A 17,500-nucleotide genomic window follows, 5' to 3' on the forward strand; every position below is an offset into this window, starting at 1 on the left:
TTTTTGTTATTTATTTATTTTGTTGAATACAAAAGATATTTTGTAGGAAACCTGTAACCAGGGTGTGAATTATAGGAGGGTTCGGTCGGATTTACCCCCATATCCAACAGTTGATACCCCTTGAAGGACGTCAAAACAAGATGTATGAGGGTCAGCCTTTTGATAGTGAGAAATAATTTTCTCTGATCTGTATCTGATTAAGGTGGTTCATTCCGCTGTGGCGACTCCTGATAAATAAAGGGACTAAGCCGAAGGAAAATGAATGAATGAATGTATCTTATTAATAAATAAAATGTTAGATAATAAAAATTTATAAATTTAGATTTGACCACCCCTATTACGGTTCATACCATTTGTTAACGCATAATTCCACCAATTGTTTGCGAAAAAATACTGATTCAACAGTCTGAATCCAGCAAATCTGAAGCACAGATAGACATTGTAAGTGTTCACGAGACACTTTTCTTGTAAAATAGGTGTTTGTATCTATAATGCCTAAAAGTAAAGTGAAATTAGATGCATAGTTTGCATAGTTTGACCTACAGTAAGCTCTGAAATAGTTAATCAGAGGTTACTGTAGGCCAGAATGCACTAAACATCCATCAAAATACTTTTATTGATGAATTAGATGTATTTTAAATAAATACATAATTTTGATTCACCGAAGCGTGTATTACACAAACATTAGCGAAAAAGTTGACCTCCCCGATCGTCATTGTAAAATTCGCACCCTGCCTGTAAGCATTTACTTCCAGAGTATTCGTTTTTCCTACTATGAATGTTACTGGATACAGGTTTCCAACATTCTTTAAAATATCCTTGTGTTCAACAAAAGAAAAAATCTCAAACTGGTATTGGAACAAATCAAGAGTGAATAAATGATGGCAGCATTTTAATCTTTTGGGTGAACTGTGCCTTTAAAATTTACAAAAGAATAAGTGATTGTGCTTAATTTTATTATACTCTAATGATTAAAAGCTTCTTGGTGACAAATGGGTAAACCCAGCTGTTTAAAATGTATAGTGGCAAAATATAAAGATTTAAAATGTCAATTACTTATATTTTGATGCTGCACTTTGATCTTTAAATAGTGTTTTAATATGTCGTCAAATGATTCTTGATCTAATATGCCTGAAAAGAATTTTATTTATATAAGCTATTGTTATTGTGACATTTTAGTGGTTGTGTCTGTTGTAAATTAATTATACACTAGATACATTATAATGTATGTAAAATCTTTTCGTTTTAATGCTTGAAAGGTGTGCATAGGGGTCGGGAACCTTTTTTTAGCATACAGCTATTTCAGATTTGCTTTTTATCAAATGCATTTTTTTAAAGAGCCATTGGGGGGGGGGGGGGTGTAAATGACAAAACCTTTTTATATTATTTTGCTTATTTATTTATAAACAAAACCGTCATTTATGTCCATAAACAACTCAATAATAATAGAATATTTATATATATATATATATATATATATATATATATATATATATATATATATATATATATATATATATATATATATATATATATATATTTTTTTTTTTTTTTTTTTTTTTTTGCTTTTTGCCCTCACCACTCATGAATGAATTTGTTTCACAATTCAAGTTAAACCACAGGGCCACACATGAGCATTAGTTGAAATGTCCATTGATTGTAAACTGAGTTTTTATTTATTTTGCTGTAAAAGTGTGATATAAAGGGAATTGCAATTGTATTTTCAATAGGAAACTGATTTATAGTCACAGTTATGATTTTTTAAACTTTAAAATATTATTGAAGAGAGACAGCTGGAGAGCCACATATTTTTGGTAAAAGAGCCCCATGTGGCTCCCGAGCCATATAGGTTCCCTACCTCTGGTGTAGATCAACCCCCAAAACATTTGACATTTACTTTACATGTTATTTTTGACCCCGCTGGCCTTTTTTGTATGAACAACAATTTTTTGGAAATATCTTATATGCTTTAAAATCTCTATATCTCTAAAGATATGCTTAAGTTTATTAAAGTGCAATATATTTAGCCTGTTTAACTGGCTCATGTGATTTCTGTGTAAGTGAATATGGATATAGAGATATATTTTGGCCTCTTGTCTTTTGATTTTTGCTGTAGGGAAAGTGTTGAGAGTTTGATCCACAAGCACTCTTACGCCCGGTCACCCATCAGGACTTATGCTGGAGATGAAGAGACTCTGGGAGAAGAAGGACATTCGGCACACAGTAGAGGTATGAAAATCATACAGTAACAATAAATGGTACAATCTACATATTTAAAAAAAAAAACATGTTAACGTAAAAAACGGCAGCTGTAGAAACCTGAAATTCAGTGTTGGTACTCAAGATGGCTGATTCAAGATACCAACTGTATACTGTATAACTGTATACTGTAACCAATTTATTTAATTATTTACCTAATGCTTTGTAACTCAACATGCACCGATAAACAAAAAACGGTAAAATAGAAAGCCATAAGATTAATAATAGTTTACTTTTTAGAAGGTACACAGAATCATCACACACATAGGATGGTCATGGCATAACACATGACAATAAAACAATGCAAAAACATGATTGATGAACTGATTAAAATGTAATCAAGTTGTGTCTTGAAATATTTGTAAATCTATAGGTTTTGCTTTTATTTACCATAAAAATCACTCAGATTTTGATATTAAATTGTACAAATGATAATAAAAACTAGTATTTCAATAAACATGATGTTTTAGATATAGAAAATTTAATGTAATGTAATGTCTATTTATATAGCGCATTTACTGTGTATGGCCATACACCCAAAGCGCTTTACAATCATAAGCACCATCAGTGTGCAGCATCCACTTGGATGATGCGACGACAGCCACAGGACAACACCGCCAGTGCGCACACTACACACCAGCTATTGGTGGAGTGAAAAGACAGTCATACAGCCAATTTGGTGGATGGGGAGGCCATGATCGTAAGGGCAGATTGAGGGACTTTGACCAGAACACCGAGGTTACACCCCTACTACGAAGTGCCATGGGATTTTTAATCAAGTGTATCTGTCTGCGGACTTCAAGATGGGGGCATAAGATGAAGGGGTGTAACTTGTAGTAAGTTAGAGGCGTAACTTGCAGTTATCGAGATCCCATTGAACCAACGACATGTTGTTGGCAAGATGGCAGAAATACTTACCAGAGAACATTTTCACCAAATGTTTTTATGAGTTTTGTCCAAATTTATCCACAACTAATTCATTTGATTTATTATTATATTCATTCATTTAGCAACTCCACTCGCTGACTTCTTCATCTGTTTTGTCATGACAGTTAGCCTACTATGCATCGCCCCCTGTGGTTGCAAATAACAGTACAATGGTGAATGTGTTAAGTATGAAAGCCTCCACAACTTGTGGCTGTTCATTAATAACTATGATGTTTGGGTTTAGGTTTAGGGAAGGTATAGATGTTAATGACTGTGATGGTTGGGTTTAGGTTTAGAGAAGGTGTAAACGTTAATAACTGTGATGGTTGGGTTTAGGGAAGGTGTAGACGTTAATAACTGATGTACAGTGCCATCTTGCCGACAACATAGTTTTAACATGGCTCCATAACTTCAAGTTACGCCTCTAACATACTACAAGTTACGCTCCTAAGGCACCTTCAAATTCTGCCCCTGTCTTGCAGTCCGCAGACCCTACTCTTTTTAATGACCACAGAGTCAGGACCTCGGTTTAAAGTCTCATCCAAAAGACACCAGAGAGACTGACAACAAACTTTCATTGTTCTTTTAGTATCTTTAGTTCATTAAGTTAATAAATGTTAACATTTTTATTTATAGTTTCAATCGTTTTAATTTAGTTTTGCATGAGGTTTTTAGTCTTTTGATTCTGTCTTTATTATTTTTTAATAAATTTTTAATATTATTATTTATTTATAAAATTTCAATACATTTGTATAAAATTGTAAAATTGTTTCGGTAAATAAAAGGAAAACCTATGAATTTACAAATATTTCGAAACACAAGTTGAATACATTATATTTAGTTCAAGTTTTTGCATTATTTTATTGTCATGTGATACCATGACCATCCTGTGTGTGTGATGATCCCATGTACCTTCTAAATAATCAAATAAATTTGATTGTTTTCATTTTATTATTATTATTTATTTAAATAATTTAATACATTTTTATTTTAGTTCTAATTTTCATTTAAATGAAAATTTGAAATATTTCTTAGCCATTTTAAGTTAAAAAAAATTCTACAGTGTATGTTACTTTTTTTACTGTACCATCTTCTGATTCTTTACTAAAATTAGTTAATATTATGATGCAACTCTGCAAATTTTATGATATCAAAAACATACTTAATTCATTACTCTCTTGTACAGGTTCAGCGTTCACTGCATCAGACAACCTCTCCCTCAGCTCTTGGGTGACCACCACATCCGGTTTCTCTGGCTTTCAGCACCCTCAGTCTCTTTCCGCCATCGGCACCAGCACGGCATCCCTGGCCAGTCCTCTCCCGCACCCCATCCAGGGCTCCCTCCCCCCCTACAGTCGCCTGGGGATGCCCCTCACTCCGTCCGCCCTTGCCAGCTCCATGCAGGCCAGCGGACCCACCTTCCCCTCCTTCCACATGCCGCGCTACCACCACTACTTCCAGCAAGGGCCCTACGCCGCCATCCAGGGACTGCGGCACTCTTCCACAGTCATGACCCCGTTTGTATGATTCCTGACACTGCAGAGTGATACCATTTACCTTTCGCTGGCATGCGAATACACACACACGCAAAAAAACACACGCTTACGAAATGTAAATAACAGTAACGGATGACCTGGACGTGCTGCGTCACGCAGTTGTGCTGGAGAAAAGAAAAAGGTGAAAGGACTTGGAGCATGTGTTTTTAGTGATAATAAGAGAACTGCAGATGTTTTTGTGCTACCTTTAAAGATTCATCTCACAGCAAATGATGGAGATCGCTGAACGCAACACTGGACAACTGCTGATTTTTATTTTCCATGATGCATCACGTCTAAAGGGGACAGTTCACCCCAAAAAATTTAAACCTATCCAATTAGGTTATTTCTTTCTTCAGTAGAACAGAAAAGAGGACTTTTCTGGTGGTTAATAAAATCAGTCAATGGCTACAGGCACTTTGAGAATCCAAAAAATACAGTGAGTTAAAACAAAACGAATACCTACTGTATGGTACCTGACAACACACTGAGGTCTTGTCAAATGCACAGCCTATCAAAGTATTCTTCTGTCGGCGCGTGCATGTACACGACCGTTTGACATATACAGATTGTGACAACATAAAATACCACTATTGACCCACAGGCATTTGTTCATGTGCATAATCTCGATTGAGCATCTTTCTTTAAAGCATAGGTCTTAAACTCAATTCCTGGAGGGCCGCAGCTCTGCACAGTTTTGCTCCAACCCTAATCAAACACAGCTGATGTAGCAGTCTTGAACACCTTGTTTAGTTGGATCAGCTGTGTTTGATTAGGGTTGGAGCAAAACTGTCCAGAGCTGCGGCCCTCCAGGAGTTGAGTTTGAGACCTCTTCACACAATCTCTTGCCTACGCATCCATTGCTGATGTCCCATTATCATAATCGTGATCAAAAACCCATTATTATATGGCTCTACCAAACCCCTACCCCTAAACCCAACCATTATCCACTTGTTAAGTGGTGACGTGTTGGTGACGTATGTAATACCAACAAAGTCTCACGGCAATTCGTAACTTAAATTTAGTGGCTAATTCGTATGAATTCGTACGATTTAGTACGATTTGCTCATCCCCCAATGACGGTTGGGTTTAGGGGTGGGGTTCTTTTTAAAATCGTACAATTTCGTACAACTGAACTCGTACGAATTCGTACAAATTAGCCACTAAACTGACAAAACGTAAAATATTTACGTTTTCTCGTGAGATCAGGCTGGTAATACTGTTTCTGAGTCCAAGCAGCCACTCATTTGAATTGAGAAACTATTCGTTTATGATCACATTTTAAAGTGAATTAAAGTCATAGTGTACACACCACTACAGGTCTGCAGATGCTCCCTATAGCAAAAGAACAGTAGCCAGCCACCTAGTGGAACAACTTCTTATTACTGCGAAAATCTAAATGCAGATCTGCATACACATTGTTATATTGTTTTGGCAGTGTGAGTACAACGCATGTACTATTCTAATACCAAATTTGCATCACATGCACTGAACATTGACCAAAAAGTGAAGTACTCAAAAGTTTAACGATAAATATGTGGACACAAATTCATATGCAAGACGATTTTGTTTGTTTACAATGTAATCAGAGGACGCACATAAAAATCGTTCATAAAAATGCTTCTCGCTCTTATCCTGTATGCTGCAGCCTATATAAAAAGCTAAAGCCTTAGCTCACATGTAAGAGGCTGTTCACATAATATATCTTAAACCATGTAGAAAACATGAGGTGTGCCATTTCCTTTACCGATTTCAACGTGCTTTTAACTCATGCTCCAGTCATTGCTAAGCAATCGTCAGCTGCACTCTCCAAGCAAGCACCACTGACAAACCCTTGCAGCAGCTCTGATACAAGTTCTATTTATTCAAAAATTTAAAAACCGCCCGAGTGTTTGGGTGTCCTACGTTAAGTTATTTGGGTTAATTTAGTCAAATGGCCTACAGTTATTACTGAAATGTGTATAATTCATACAATGCTGGAAGCTGATTGGTTGGTTCTTGCCACATGACGGGCAGTGCGCTTGTGCCGCTCTGAAAATTTGAGATATTTTCACCACCACATCTCTTCCTATTTGCGCACACATGCCACACTTCTCTATATAAAATAAAGCTTATAATATGTTAATGGCATCTAAGTTTACACACGCTTATATATAATTGCTTATATATAATTTTTTTGCTTAGGATTCTTGCATCATTTCATAAGACCTCAATGTATTGTCAAGAGCCTCAGGTATTAATTTTTTGCCTGTGTGTGGGGGGTTTTATTTTTGACTCTCAAAGTGCAAGTAGTCATTGACTTGTATTTTATGTAATAACCAAGATCACAGTGTATCTAAAAAAACTTTCTATAATGTTTTAATTTTTAAAAAATAAATAAAAAATTCACCTACATCTTGGACCTTGAAATGCTCGGAACAGCAACATTTCATTTACGAGTGAACTACCCCTTTAAGGATATCGTTATTCATACTGTATCTGTGGAGCTGCCAACCACTCAAACTGACACTAGAGGGCGCTGTGCTTTCTGAAAACTGCAATACTGGACGGAAACATGGATGTGGACGCAAAAATGTTGATTTTATCATTTGTATTTGATATTTAAGTTAACTCTGTGTTCTTGATGAAAAACAATGAACATGATTTCATCAAAATGAGCGTAAATAGCAGCTGATATAAACCAGCGGACACTGAAGCATTTGTGTACATCACAACCAAGTGAAATCCACCAATTTGTGTTTGTCACTTCTTTCCATTTCTTTCTCAAGGCTCCCAGCAAGCATTTTTTGTTTCTAAAAGAAATCTAATAGATGCCTAAACATAGACGGCTTCGTTAAAACAAGGCTAAATTTGATCTGTCAGTGAACATCTAATAGACATCAAAGAAAAGCCCAAAACTAGACTAATCATCAAATATAAAAAAAAGAACGACTACACATATAAAGTCTGTCTAATCTGTATTTGATGACTAGTATAGTTTTGATCTATGCTTAGATGTCTATTAGATCTTTACTGACAGCCCAAATTTAGCCTTGCTTTAGCCAAGCCATCTAGGTTTAGATGTCTATTAGACGTCTAAACAGAAAATTGCTCGGTGGGCTGTTTTGTAGAAGTCTACACCTGTAAATAATGGGTTACATTTGAAATAATCAGCTCATCATCCCAAGGAATGAGGAAAGTTGTCTGATTTGTGGCTGAAAGTATTTCTATTTGTACAGTCACATCGGCAACCGAATCACAGTGAAACTGAGCTAGCCATAATAAACAGACGAAGAGCAAATCAGGACGAACAAACATAAATACACAATAATCTAAACAGAGCCACTCAATGTACCAACAGAACCACTCAAATAACCAGTCGATCTTTGTGCATTTAGGGATGCTTTGTTCAGATTCAGTGTGATGTTCCACCATTTTAAGCCTATGATTTGTTATAAAGACTGTACAAACGGTTTATGTAGTTGCAATATATTAGCAGATGTTATCTTTATTTTTGTTTGTTTGTATGTATTTCTGAGTCAGATGTGTCCTACTCATAAGGAGACGTCTGACAGTTTTTGTTTTGATGCCTTTTTTTAAGTGCAATATATTTATTTCAGCTATGAAAAAGATATGGCTAATGTAATATTTGAAGCAATGATAGATGTTATTTGTAAACAAAAAGAAATATATATCACTCCAAAATAATGCTGGCATGAGTGTCTTGCCTTTTTTTTACATTGTCAGATGTTGTGGGGCGACACGGTGGCTCAGTGGTTAGCACTGTCGGGTCACAGCAAGAAGGTCGCTGGTTCGTGTCCCAGCTGGGTCAGTTGGCATTTCTGTGTGGGGTTAGCATGTTCTCTCCATGTTTGTGTGGGTTTCCTTTGGGTCCTCTAGTTTCCCCCACATGCCAAAGACATGCGTTATAGGTGAATTGAATAAACTAAATTGGTCATAGTGTATGAGTGTCTGTGAATGCGAGAGTGTATGGGTGTACTGAGTTGTGGCTGGAAGGGCAGTCGTTGTGTAAAACATTTGCTGGAATAGTTGGAGGTTCATTCCCCTGTGGCGGCCCCTGGTTAATAAGGGTCTAAACCAAGGAAAATGAATGAATGTTGTAGCAAATTGCACTCTATATAATACTATATTTAATATAATCTCAATTTTACATTTTGTTTTGATATTAGTTGCAAAGTTAAGCTGATATTAGCTCAAAACAAAACAGAAAATAACTATTTGGCCTGAGCATAACCAGTATCAGAATATACAATTATTAGCCCTCCTATGATATTTTAGTTCTTTTTATTACATTTTTTTATTATATATTTTTTTCAAATGTGATGTATAACAGAGGAAAGGTTTTTTCAACATTTTGTTTAACATAATAGTTTTAATAAATAATTTCCGATAAAAAAAATTTTTGTTTTGTTTGCCATGATACATTACATCTTTTATTAATTAAGCAAGTCTGGTTAATTAGAACATTGAACAACGGTGTTTGTTTTTAAATCTAATTAAAATATATATTTTCTAAGGGGGCTAATAAAATTGACTTTTGCTTAGAATGCTTTTATTTAAGAGAGCCAAAATAAAAGAAATAAGACTCTCTTTAGAAGGAAAAATATAATAGGAAATATTGTGAAACTTTCTTAGCTCTATTAAACAGCACTCGGGAAATAGTTGAAACAGAATTCAAATTTCACAGGAGGGCTAATAAGTTTGCATTCATTTGTACAATTCACTGAATGAAGAGAATACATTTACACTAAACAGTTTTATTTTAGTTTTAAATGTTTCATTTTAGTTGAAGTTTTATGGTATAATTTGACTTTAGCAAACATAAATATGTGGAATTATTGAACACTCAATATTCAGCACTACAAACAAATTGAGGAAAAAGAGATTGTTGAAAGTAAAGAGAAGAAAAACAGCAAGTAGATGTGCACAATTTATGCATACATGTATGCGTTCATAAAACCATTATGAATGAATGATTTCGTGTTCACAAATTCTTAGAAAATCTTGTCGATTTGCATATTTAATAGCGCTGCATGATATTGCAAAAATCTGACATTGTGATAATTAGTTTTTCAGTGATAAATATTGTTTAAATATTGTTGTTTATATGTATATATCGTTTCATCAGATGACTTGAAATCTGCTATTTGGAAATAATTTATTCAGTTAGATTGATTGGGATAATTCTGTAGGGACGCGAGTTATGCATATGTATGTAATAACGTAATAAACTAATTACAAGCACAGATACATACAAAAAAGCAAAGATAAAAGAGTGATAAATAGTGTTTTATGGTTTTAAGGGCAATCAAATAGTATTCAGGTACAGAATTTAAATAATCAAATGTAAAATAAATCTGCAAAAGTCTTTACTGTATAAACAATTCAATAAAATTATTCTTTATTAAAGTTACAAATGGTCACATTTCTTGTGCCTGAATACTTTGAACTCTGTCAGGCCTTAAATCATGTGCAAATGATACACTTTCAATAAACTATGGTTAAACTGCAAAATAAAAACTCTGCATGTGTTCTGAACTGTTTCTCCTGGTCAACTATAATCATAACTCAACATTGCATATTTTGCGACTATTGCGGATGTGCACATTATGTGCGATATACAGCTGAAGGCAAAATGATTAGCCCTTCTATGATATTTTAGTTCTTTTTATTTTATTTTTAGTATTTTCCAAATGTGATGTTTAATAGAGGGAAGTTTTTTTTTCCAACACATTTTTTACATAATAGTTTTAATAACTAATTACTGCTAAAGAGTTTATTTAGTGTTTGCCATGATCCAGCACATATTTTATCAATTAAGCAAGTTTGGTTAATTAGAAGATTGGACAAAGGTGTTTTTTTCTGTAGCCAATAGAAAGAAAATATTTCCCAAGTGGGCTAAAAATACAGATTTTTAAACAATTATGAATTTAAAAAAAAATTATTTCATGGTGACACGGTGGCTCAGTGGTTAGCACTGTAACTTCACAACAAGAAGGTTGCTGGTTCAAGTCCCGGCTGTGCCAGTTGGCATTTCTGTGTGGAGTTTGCATGTTTCCTCTGGGTGCTCCGGTTTCCCCCACAGTCCAAGTCCAAAGACATGCGATGTAAGTGAATTGGGTAAAAATTGGCCATAGTGTATGAGTGTGAATGATGGAGTGTATGAATGTTTCCCAATACTGGGTTGCGGCTGGAAGAGCATCCGCTGTGTAAAATATATGCCAAAATAGTTGGCGGTTAATTCTGCTGCGGCAACCATTGATAAATAAGGGACAAAGTTGAAGGAAAATGAATGAATGAATGAAAATGCTTTCGTTTTTATATAATCATAACTCAACGTTGCATATATTGCGACTATTGTGGATGTGCACATTATCTGCGATATCAATGTTGAAATATTGTGCATACAGCCCTAATATTTAGGCAATTATTGATTATTAGATTACACTGAAATAGCTTTATTCCATAAGCAGAAAAGAAAAAAAATATTTTGAGCTGTTTAATCTTAAAAAATCGGAGTAATTTTGACTGTGCAAATATAATGGTGGTATTTATTAAGGAATCTGAATAATCATTCTAGTTAAAAAGTAAAATTTCTTCTAAAATCACACATAAAATTGTATTTTAAAGAGCCCCTATTATGGGTTTTTGAAAATAACCTTCCATGCAGAGATAAACACAGCACTAAGTGAATGAAAACATCCTGCTGAGAATTAAATCTGAAAGTGCACCATGTTTAAAACTATTGATTCTTTAACGAAATATTTTACTCAGAGTGGAATAAACGAATCGAGTTGGGTTCGGATCTTTAGCTTGAACGCATCGACGTCAATACGGTACATCACCAAATATTTAGTTCCAGATACGGCAAAATGTGAAGGTGCTTTCCCTTCAGACACTAGCGGAGCAAAGGCCCGCAGGAGATCACGGGACTGATCATGATGCAAAGATGACGATCACTGACAGATGGAGATTCGGCTGCGTGAAATAAAGGGTTAAAGTTCATTTTCACAACAATGCCACAGTATAGCCAACCTAATGCCGCTCTTGTTCCTGTAGTTTTTCAGATTTTTGACACAATAACCTACGTTGCAACGCGGTATTCGTCGGCCATTTGCTATTAGCAAGGAGCAGCAGAGACTATTATGTATGCGACTTTGTCAGACTTTGACAGGGTCTTTGTCAGTAACTGTTACAGTTCAAATGGACCAGTTTATTCTTCCTCCAGATCATAACATGTAGGTGTCATTAAAATTGTTGCCTTGTCTTGTGTAATTTGTAAAATATGTGTTTAATTGTGTTATAAGTTGTAAAAAAATTAATCTGTAAAATTTACGGTAAAAAACGGCAGCTGTGGTTGCCAGGGTTTCACCGTTAAAAATATGGTACAAACCGTAAAAGTAATTCCTCATATTACCTCAAATTACCGTATTTCATTAATTTATAGATGTAATATGTCTGTATTTTGAATTACCAACATCTACACATCTTTTGTTACACAGACAGACACGTTAACACAGCCATATGCAGTGGGGATGAGAAAGTTACTTAATGAACTAATGTTCATCACAAACAACTTTTCCCACAAGTAGAAAAGTGTATCAGTATATAGAAGGTGCTCAGTGTCATTCACACAGCTACTAAACACCAGTATGGTACCACGCATAAAAGGAAAGTCATGAAATAAACATTGATTATCAACATTAGATGTAACATAAATCTCTAATGTACATAACTGATGAGGAAACAACTAAAAAGATCCATAGTAATGTCAACAAAAAGCATAAATAGTGACGTGCCAATGCAGGAAATTCTGGGACTGTTAACTAGGTTACAGATATTTACTGTAGCATTTTTACAGTTTTTACCGTTAAAATCACGGCCATTTTTACAGTGCTGAATGTGCCCCCGCACAGCTTGTAATCACTTATCTATTATAGATCAGTGCTTGTACCTCTCAGGTTAAACCTTCATGGGGCTATTCACATATTGCGTGCAAAACCACGTTTAAAACGCAACTTGTGCTGCTTCCTTAACCAATTTAAACGCGTTTCTTACCTCGTGATCCTCTGCTGTTTGTCTTCGCTATGGCCACCATCAGCCGTTTATAAACACGCGACATGGTAATTTTTAAAAAAAGTTCAACTTTTGCCAGTGTGTGGATTAATACTGAATGTGTGTCGTTGTTATTACTTGGGGTTAGGTTTAAGAGTAGAGTAATATGCTGCTGTTTAACTGCATTGCTGTATTGCATTCCTGCATTTTGCTCTCACATACTGTGCTACCTCATAGCCGTGGTGGGCATTTCTCTCTGTCTCACGCTGAACGCAGTCGACCAATCACAACAGACTGTGTCATCGGTCCAATCACACTGGAGAGGTTTGTGAACAAATGAATCACTGAACGAATCATATGGGAGTCGTTGGGATAATTAGGTAAAAAAATAAATGCATATTATAAGACAATGAAAGTATTTTTTGACCTTGCATGCATATCAGTTGTTGGAGACCCCCAAAACCAAAATATGATCTTTTATAATGCAAAATAGGGGCTCTTTAACTGAAAACCACAGCCTCAGTTTTAAAAGTTAACCTCGCAATTTAGATTTGAATTAAAGATACAATTAAATTTTTAAAAAATATTTATTCATTCATTCATTTTCCTTCGGCTCAGTACCTTGTTTATCAGGGGTCACCACAGCGGAATGAACCACCAAGTATTCTGGCGTATGTTTTACGCAGCGGATGCCCTTCCAGCTGCAACCTAGCAGTGGGTAATAAATAATTATTTTTGAATAATTTTAAATAACAATAAAAATATTACTTAAAAACATATTTTTTAATAATTTTTAAAAATATAGAACAGGCTTTATACCAAAAAACAACCGTCTGGTCCATGTTTCGTTTTTTTCTAACAGCATATATTGATTCGTTCAGATAAACGGATTTGCTTGCTAAATCCCCAGCAATTATCTGCCTGTTTCTGACTAATCATACACAGAGGAGACACCAATTATCATTTATTATTCCGTGTGCATTATTCGCAGGGGAGGAAACATCTGAGGTATCAGTAGCATAACTCTAAATGCACACAGCCATCGCTATCATGCACACAAACCAACAAATCGATAGCAGGTCGTTAGTCACCGTTTCACCAGGAAGGAAAGCCACTTCTACCCTCTGATAAAAATCAGTCGCATCCTTTGAAAATAAATAAATAAGCAAATAAATAACATCCAGTGAGAGGGGGGATTGGATTAAAGCGATATAGGAGGAGGCTGTGAGGTATGGACAAGTAAATTGAAAGGAACAGTTCACCAGGGAAGTCCATTTTAAGGAATAAGAGTGTCATTTACACAGCAGGGATTGCCAGCTACATCTAATGTCATTTCATTCAATTTTGCATGTTTCCCTCCCTCTCCTTGCTGTCGTTTTTTTAATTCGTAAGACAAAAGGAGCATGTTTTTATAGTGATGTAGAAGCGTCTGCTGTCTGTGCTGCTTAATTAAGGTGAAGCCACATCCCTGTCAATGGAGGCCATGTTTTTTTATCGCTACTATTAGACATTGGTTGACCGTGGCAATTTTACTACAAGCTTTATAGATGCTTCACTTGCTTTATTTGAGAAATGCATTAATAAGTGAGCGCTTGATTTAATTTCTGAGTCAACTAAAACACTTTTTTGTTTCTTAAATACTTGGCATGGTTGGACGCATAAAACGCTTAGACCTCCTATTTCTTCTTTAATAGAATTTGCATAGGCTTAAATTTATATGGCTAAGCTAGTTTAAAATAGTACTGATATAGGGGAGAATGGGCAGATTTCTCACATTGTTCAGTGAATATTTATCAGCTTGAGTTTGATTATAGGACAGTTTCTGTAAGCGATAACTAAATAATAATAAAGATATATAAAAATTATAATTAAATATAATATTTTTTTTCACATTCATTGCCAATGTCCAAGTGGCAGATTCTTATTGCACATGTATTATTTTACTTATTTTATTATTTTACTTATTATTATTTTATTTTAAAATATTAGTTACCTTTTTTAGCTAACAAATAATAACTAAATAATGATTTATTATTTAAAACTATCATCTTTACTGGGCGACTTGGTGGCGCAGTGGTTAGCACCGTTGTAGGTAGGTAGATAGATAGATAGATAGATAGATAGATAGATAGATAGATAGATAGATAGATAGATAGATAGATAGATAGATAGATAGATAGATAGATAGATAGATAGATAGACAGACTGTAAAAAATGCTGGGATCCACACAATACCTTTATGTTGTCCCAACACAAATCAATTAAGTTAGCTTAATTGTTTTAACAAATTTAGGTGGATTCAACATAAAACAATTAGGTTGTCCAAAAACAACTAAAGAATTGTGTTGTTTCAACTCATTTTTAAAAAGAGTAGTTTGGACAAGCAGCAAAAATCGTTTTTAACTGTAGATATGTAAGGAAAATAACATTGATTTACATTGTTTTTAAATAAAAATTTAAACAATTTGTCTAAATTAACATTTTAAATACATATCTATACTTAAAATAATTATCTGTGATTACATCTATAAGTAGGCTAGTAAATTTCAAATAAAGGATCAAATGTATTGCAATAGGCCTATTTGTTTTCATACAAACTTATACGTTTAACTAGGACTATACCTTCATGTGACTTAATTTCTTTGATTTTAATTTATTTCATTTTATTAGCCTAAATGTCATGAAATTTAAATATTATACATTGTATTTATTTATCATTTATTTGAAACACACATAGCCTACAAATATCACTGCTAGCTATAGTAAAACACAAAATAGTGACTCAAAAACAATCTTCATGACGACAGACCAATGTTACAACTCACCCCGGCCTCCCCTTATGGATATAGTATCAATCACATTTTATTATTACTATAATTCCTTACTTGTATTCAGGGAGAAATCCACTTAATCGAAGCGAAATAATTTTTTCAGCAGATGCATTTGTCTGGTCTGTCAGAGAGAAAAGGCGGGAGTCGTGAATGACAGACAGACTGAGGCCGCCCGGTGATCTGCCGTCCCGATAACAGCCGTCCGACCAGCACAACAGCGACCCTAACCCGATTTGCCCAGTTACTTAGTGGAGTCCGGGTGAAATGAGCCCAATAAATGTCTCTGTCATGCATAATTAATTGTGTTGTTACGATGAACCGCACAAAATCCATCTTCATTTGATTAGAGGTTTTCTGAAGCCACCGAAGTGCATGACGGTCTACTTTGTCTCCATCTCACCCTCACCTTAGTGTCTATATTGACTGGACGGAGAAATGCACTTTTATTTTAAATTGTGAAGAAAAAACGTACAAATTCAGAGTGTATATAGGCTATATCAAGGGTGCCCAATTTTTATAAAAGGTTCGTAAACCAAATAATCCGTGGGCCGAAGATAAGCATGGACCATTTTGAGAGATGTAAATAATGGTCCTAACGTAGCCTACTGTTTTACTTTTTTTTTCCATAGCTCCCGATGAGAATCCTAAAAGGTCCACATATTGATAAATAACGTTATAACAGCTTTTTTAACGTTTAGAAATGATTGAATTGCCTCGTTACATTTAAGAACAGGCAGGAAATGTTCAATGGCATCACATTAGGCTATACATTAAAGTTGCCAAGGGTAATTTCCTAATATATTTCATAATATTAAAAAAAAATTAAAACTTTACTTTAAATCGTATTAATGCAGCATAACTTTTGACGTATACGTGTTAAAACGTATGAGTTAAAAGTGTTTTAACTTTATAACTTATTGCAATAAAAACATAACAGTGAACAGAGGAATTTAGTCAAGCAGAATCTACCTTTGCCTTGATTTGCTCACCAGAGTCTGCATATTGTCCTCAATCCAGGTGATAGTAAGCATGTACATTTTAGCAAAATCTGATTAATTTATACAATGTTTAAGTGAAACATTTAATATCAGATAGCTTTTTTTTCAATAAAACAAACAAATTAAATATTATAATAGATTTGAAATTACAAGAAAACAATCCCCATATCGTTCTTCCTCCCTTCTCACATGGGATGGCGGGCCAGATCAAAGCTCTTATATATAGAATATGTGCACCACCTCGTCGCAATAAGTCAACAGTAATTGCTGAAAACAATGATCACTTTATCTGAAGAGGAAAACAAAACTATTTTTAGGCTCGTCCGCACGTGACGTTAATTTGTCCAACATTAAAATATAGGCATATTTAAAGAGCGAGTACGCATGCGTTGTTTTTATGTCATTCTTAACATTCCTAATCATGCGGTACATCTAAATTAAATTAACAGTTTACCCTTCTTTCACAATTTATTTTAAATGTACTCACCATTGACTAACTCTCCACCTCCAAGTGTTTCTTTTTTTTTCTGATGAACACAAAGAAAGATAGGCTATTTTTAAAGAATATTGCTGTCACACATTGAAACAGCTTTCCAGCATAATTCTTCAAAATGTCTTCTAAAAACCTTCTACAAAAAAGCCCATAGGCCTACCTGTGATCCGTCATATCAATAAAGAAAAATAGCTACAACATTAGTTTGTTTTTACCGCAATTAATTGATATAGAGCACACACAGTTGAAGTCAGAATTATTAGCCCCCTTTGATTTTTTTTTTCTTTTTAAAATATTTCCTAAATTATGTTTTACAGAGCAAAGGAATTTTCACAGTATGTTTGATAATATTTTTCTTCTGGAGAAAGTCTTATTTTGGAAAGAAAAAAAAGCAGTTTTAAA

General features: G+C 34.5%; 1 protein-coding gene across 1 annotated transcript in view; it reads left to right on the top strand.

The window, feature by feature from the left end:
- tbx20 (T-box transcription factor 20) overlaps positions 1 to 8,350 on the top strand; it is a 20,473-nt gene extending 12,123 nt beyond the window's left edge. Inside the window, exons 7-8 of the mRNA XM_056474623.1 lie at positions 2,117 to 2,229; positions 4,373 to 8,350. Coding sequence (XP_056330598.1) covers positions 2,117 to 2,229; positions 4,373 to 4,713 — 454 coding nt within the window. The 3' untranslated portion in view covers positions 4,714 to 8,350. The remainder of the gene's footprint in view (positions 1 to 2,116; positions 2,230 to 4,372) is intronic.
- The last annotated feature ends 9,150 nt before the right edge of the window (positions 8,351 to 17,500 follow it).

The sequence above is a fragment of the Danio aesculapii genome, chromosome 16 (genome assembly GCF_903798145.1).
Source record: "Danio aesculapii chromosome 16, fDanAes4.1, whole genome shotgun sequence".
In the NCBI taxonomy this organism is placed as follows: domain Eukaryota; kingdom Metazoa; phylum Chordata; class Actinopteri; order Cypriniformes; family Danionidae; genus Danio; species Danio aesculapii.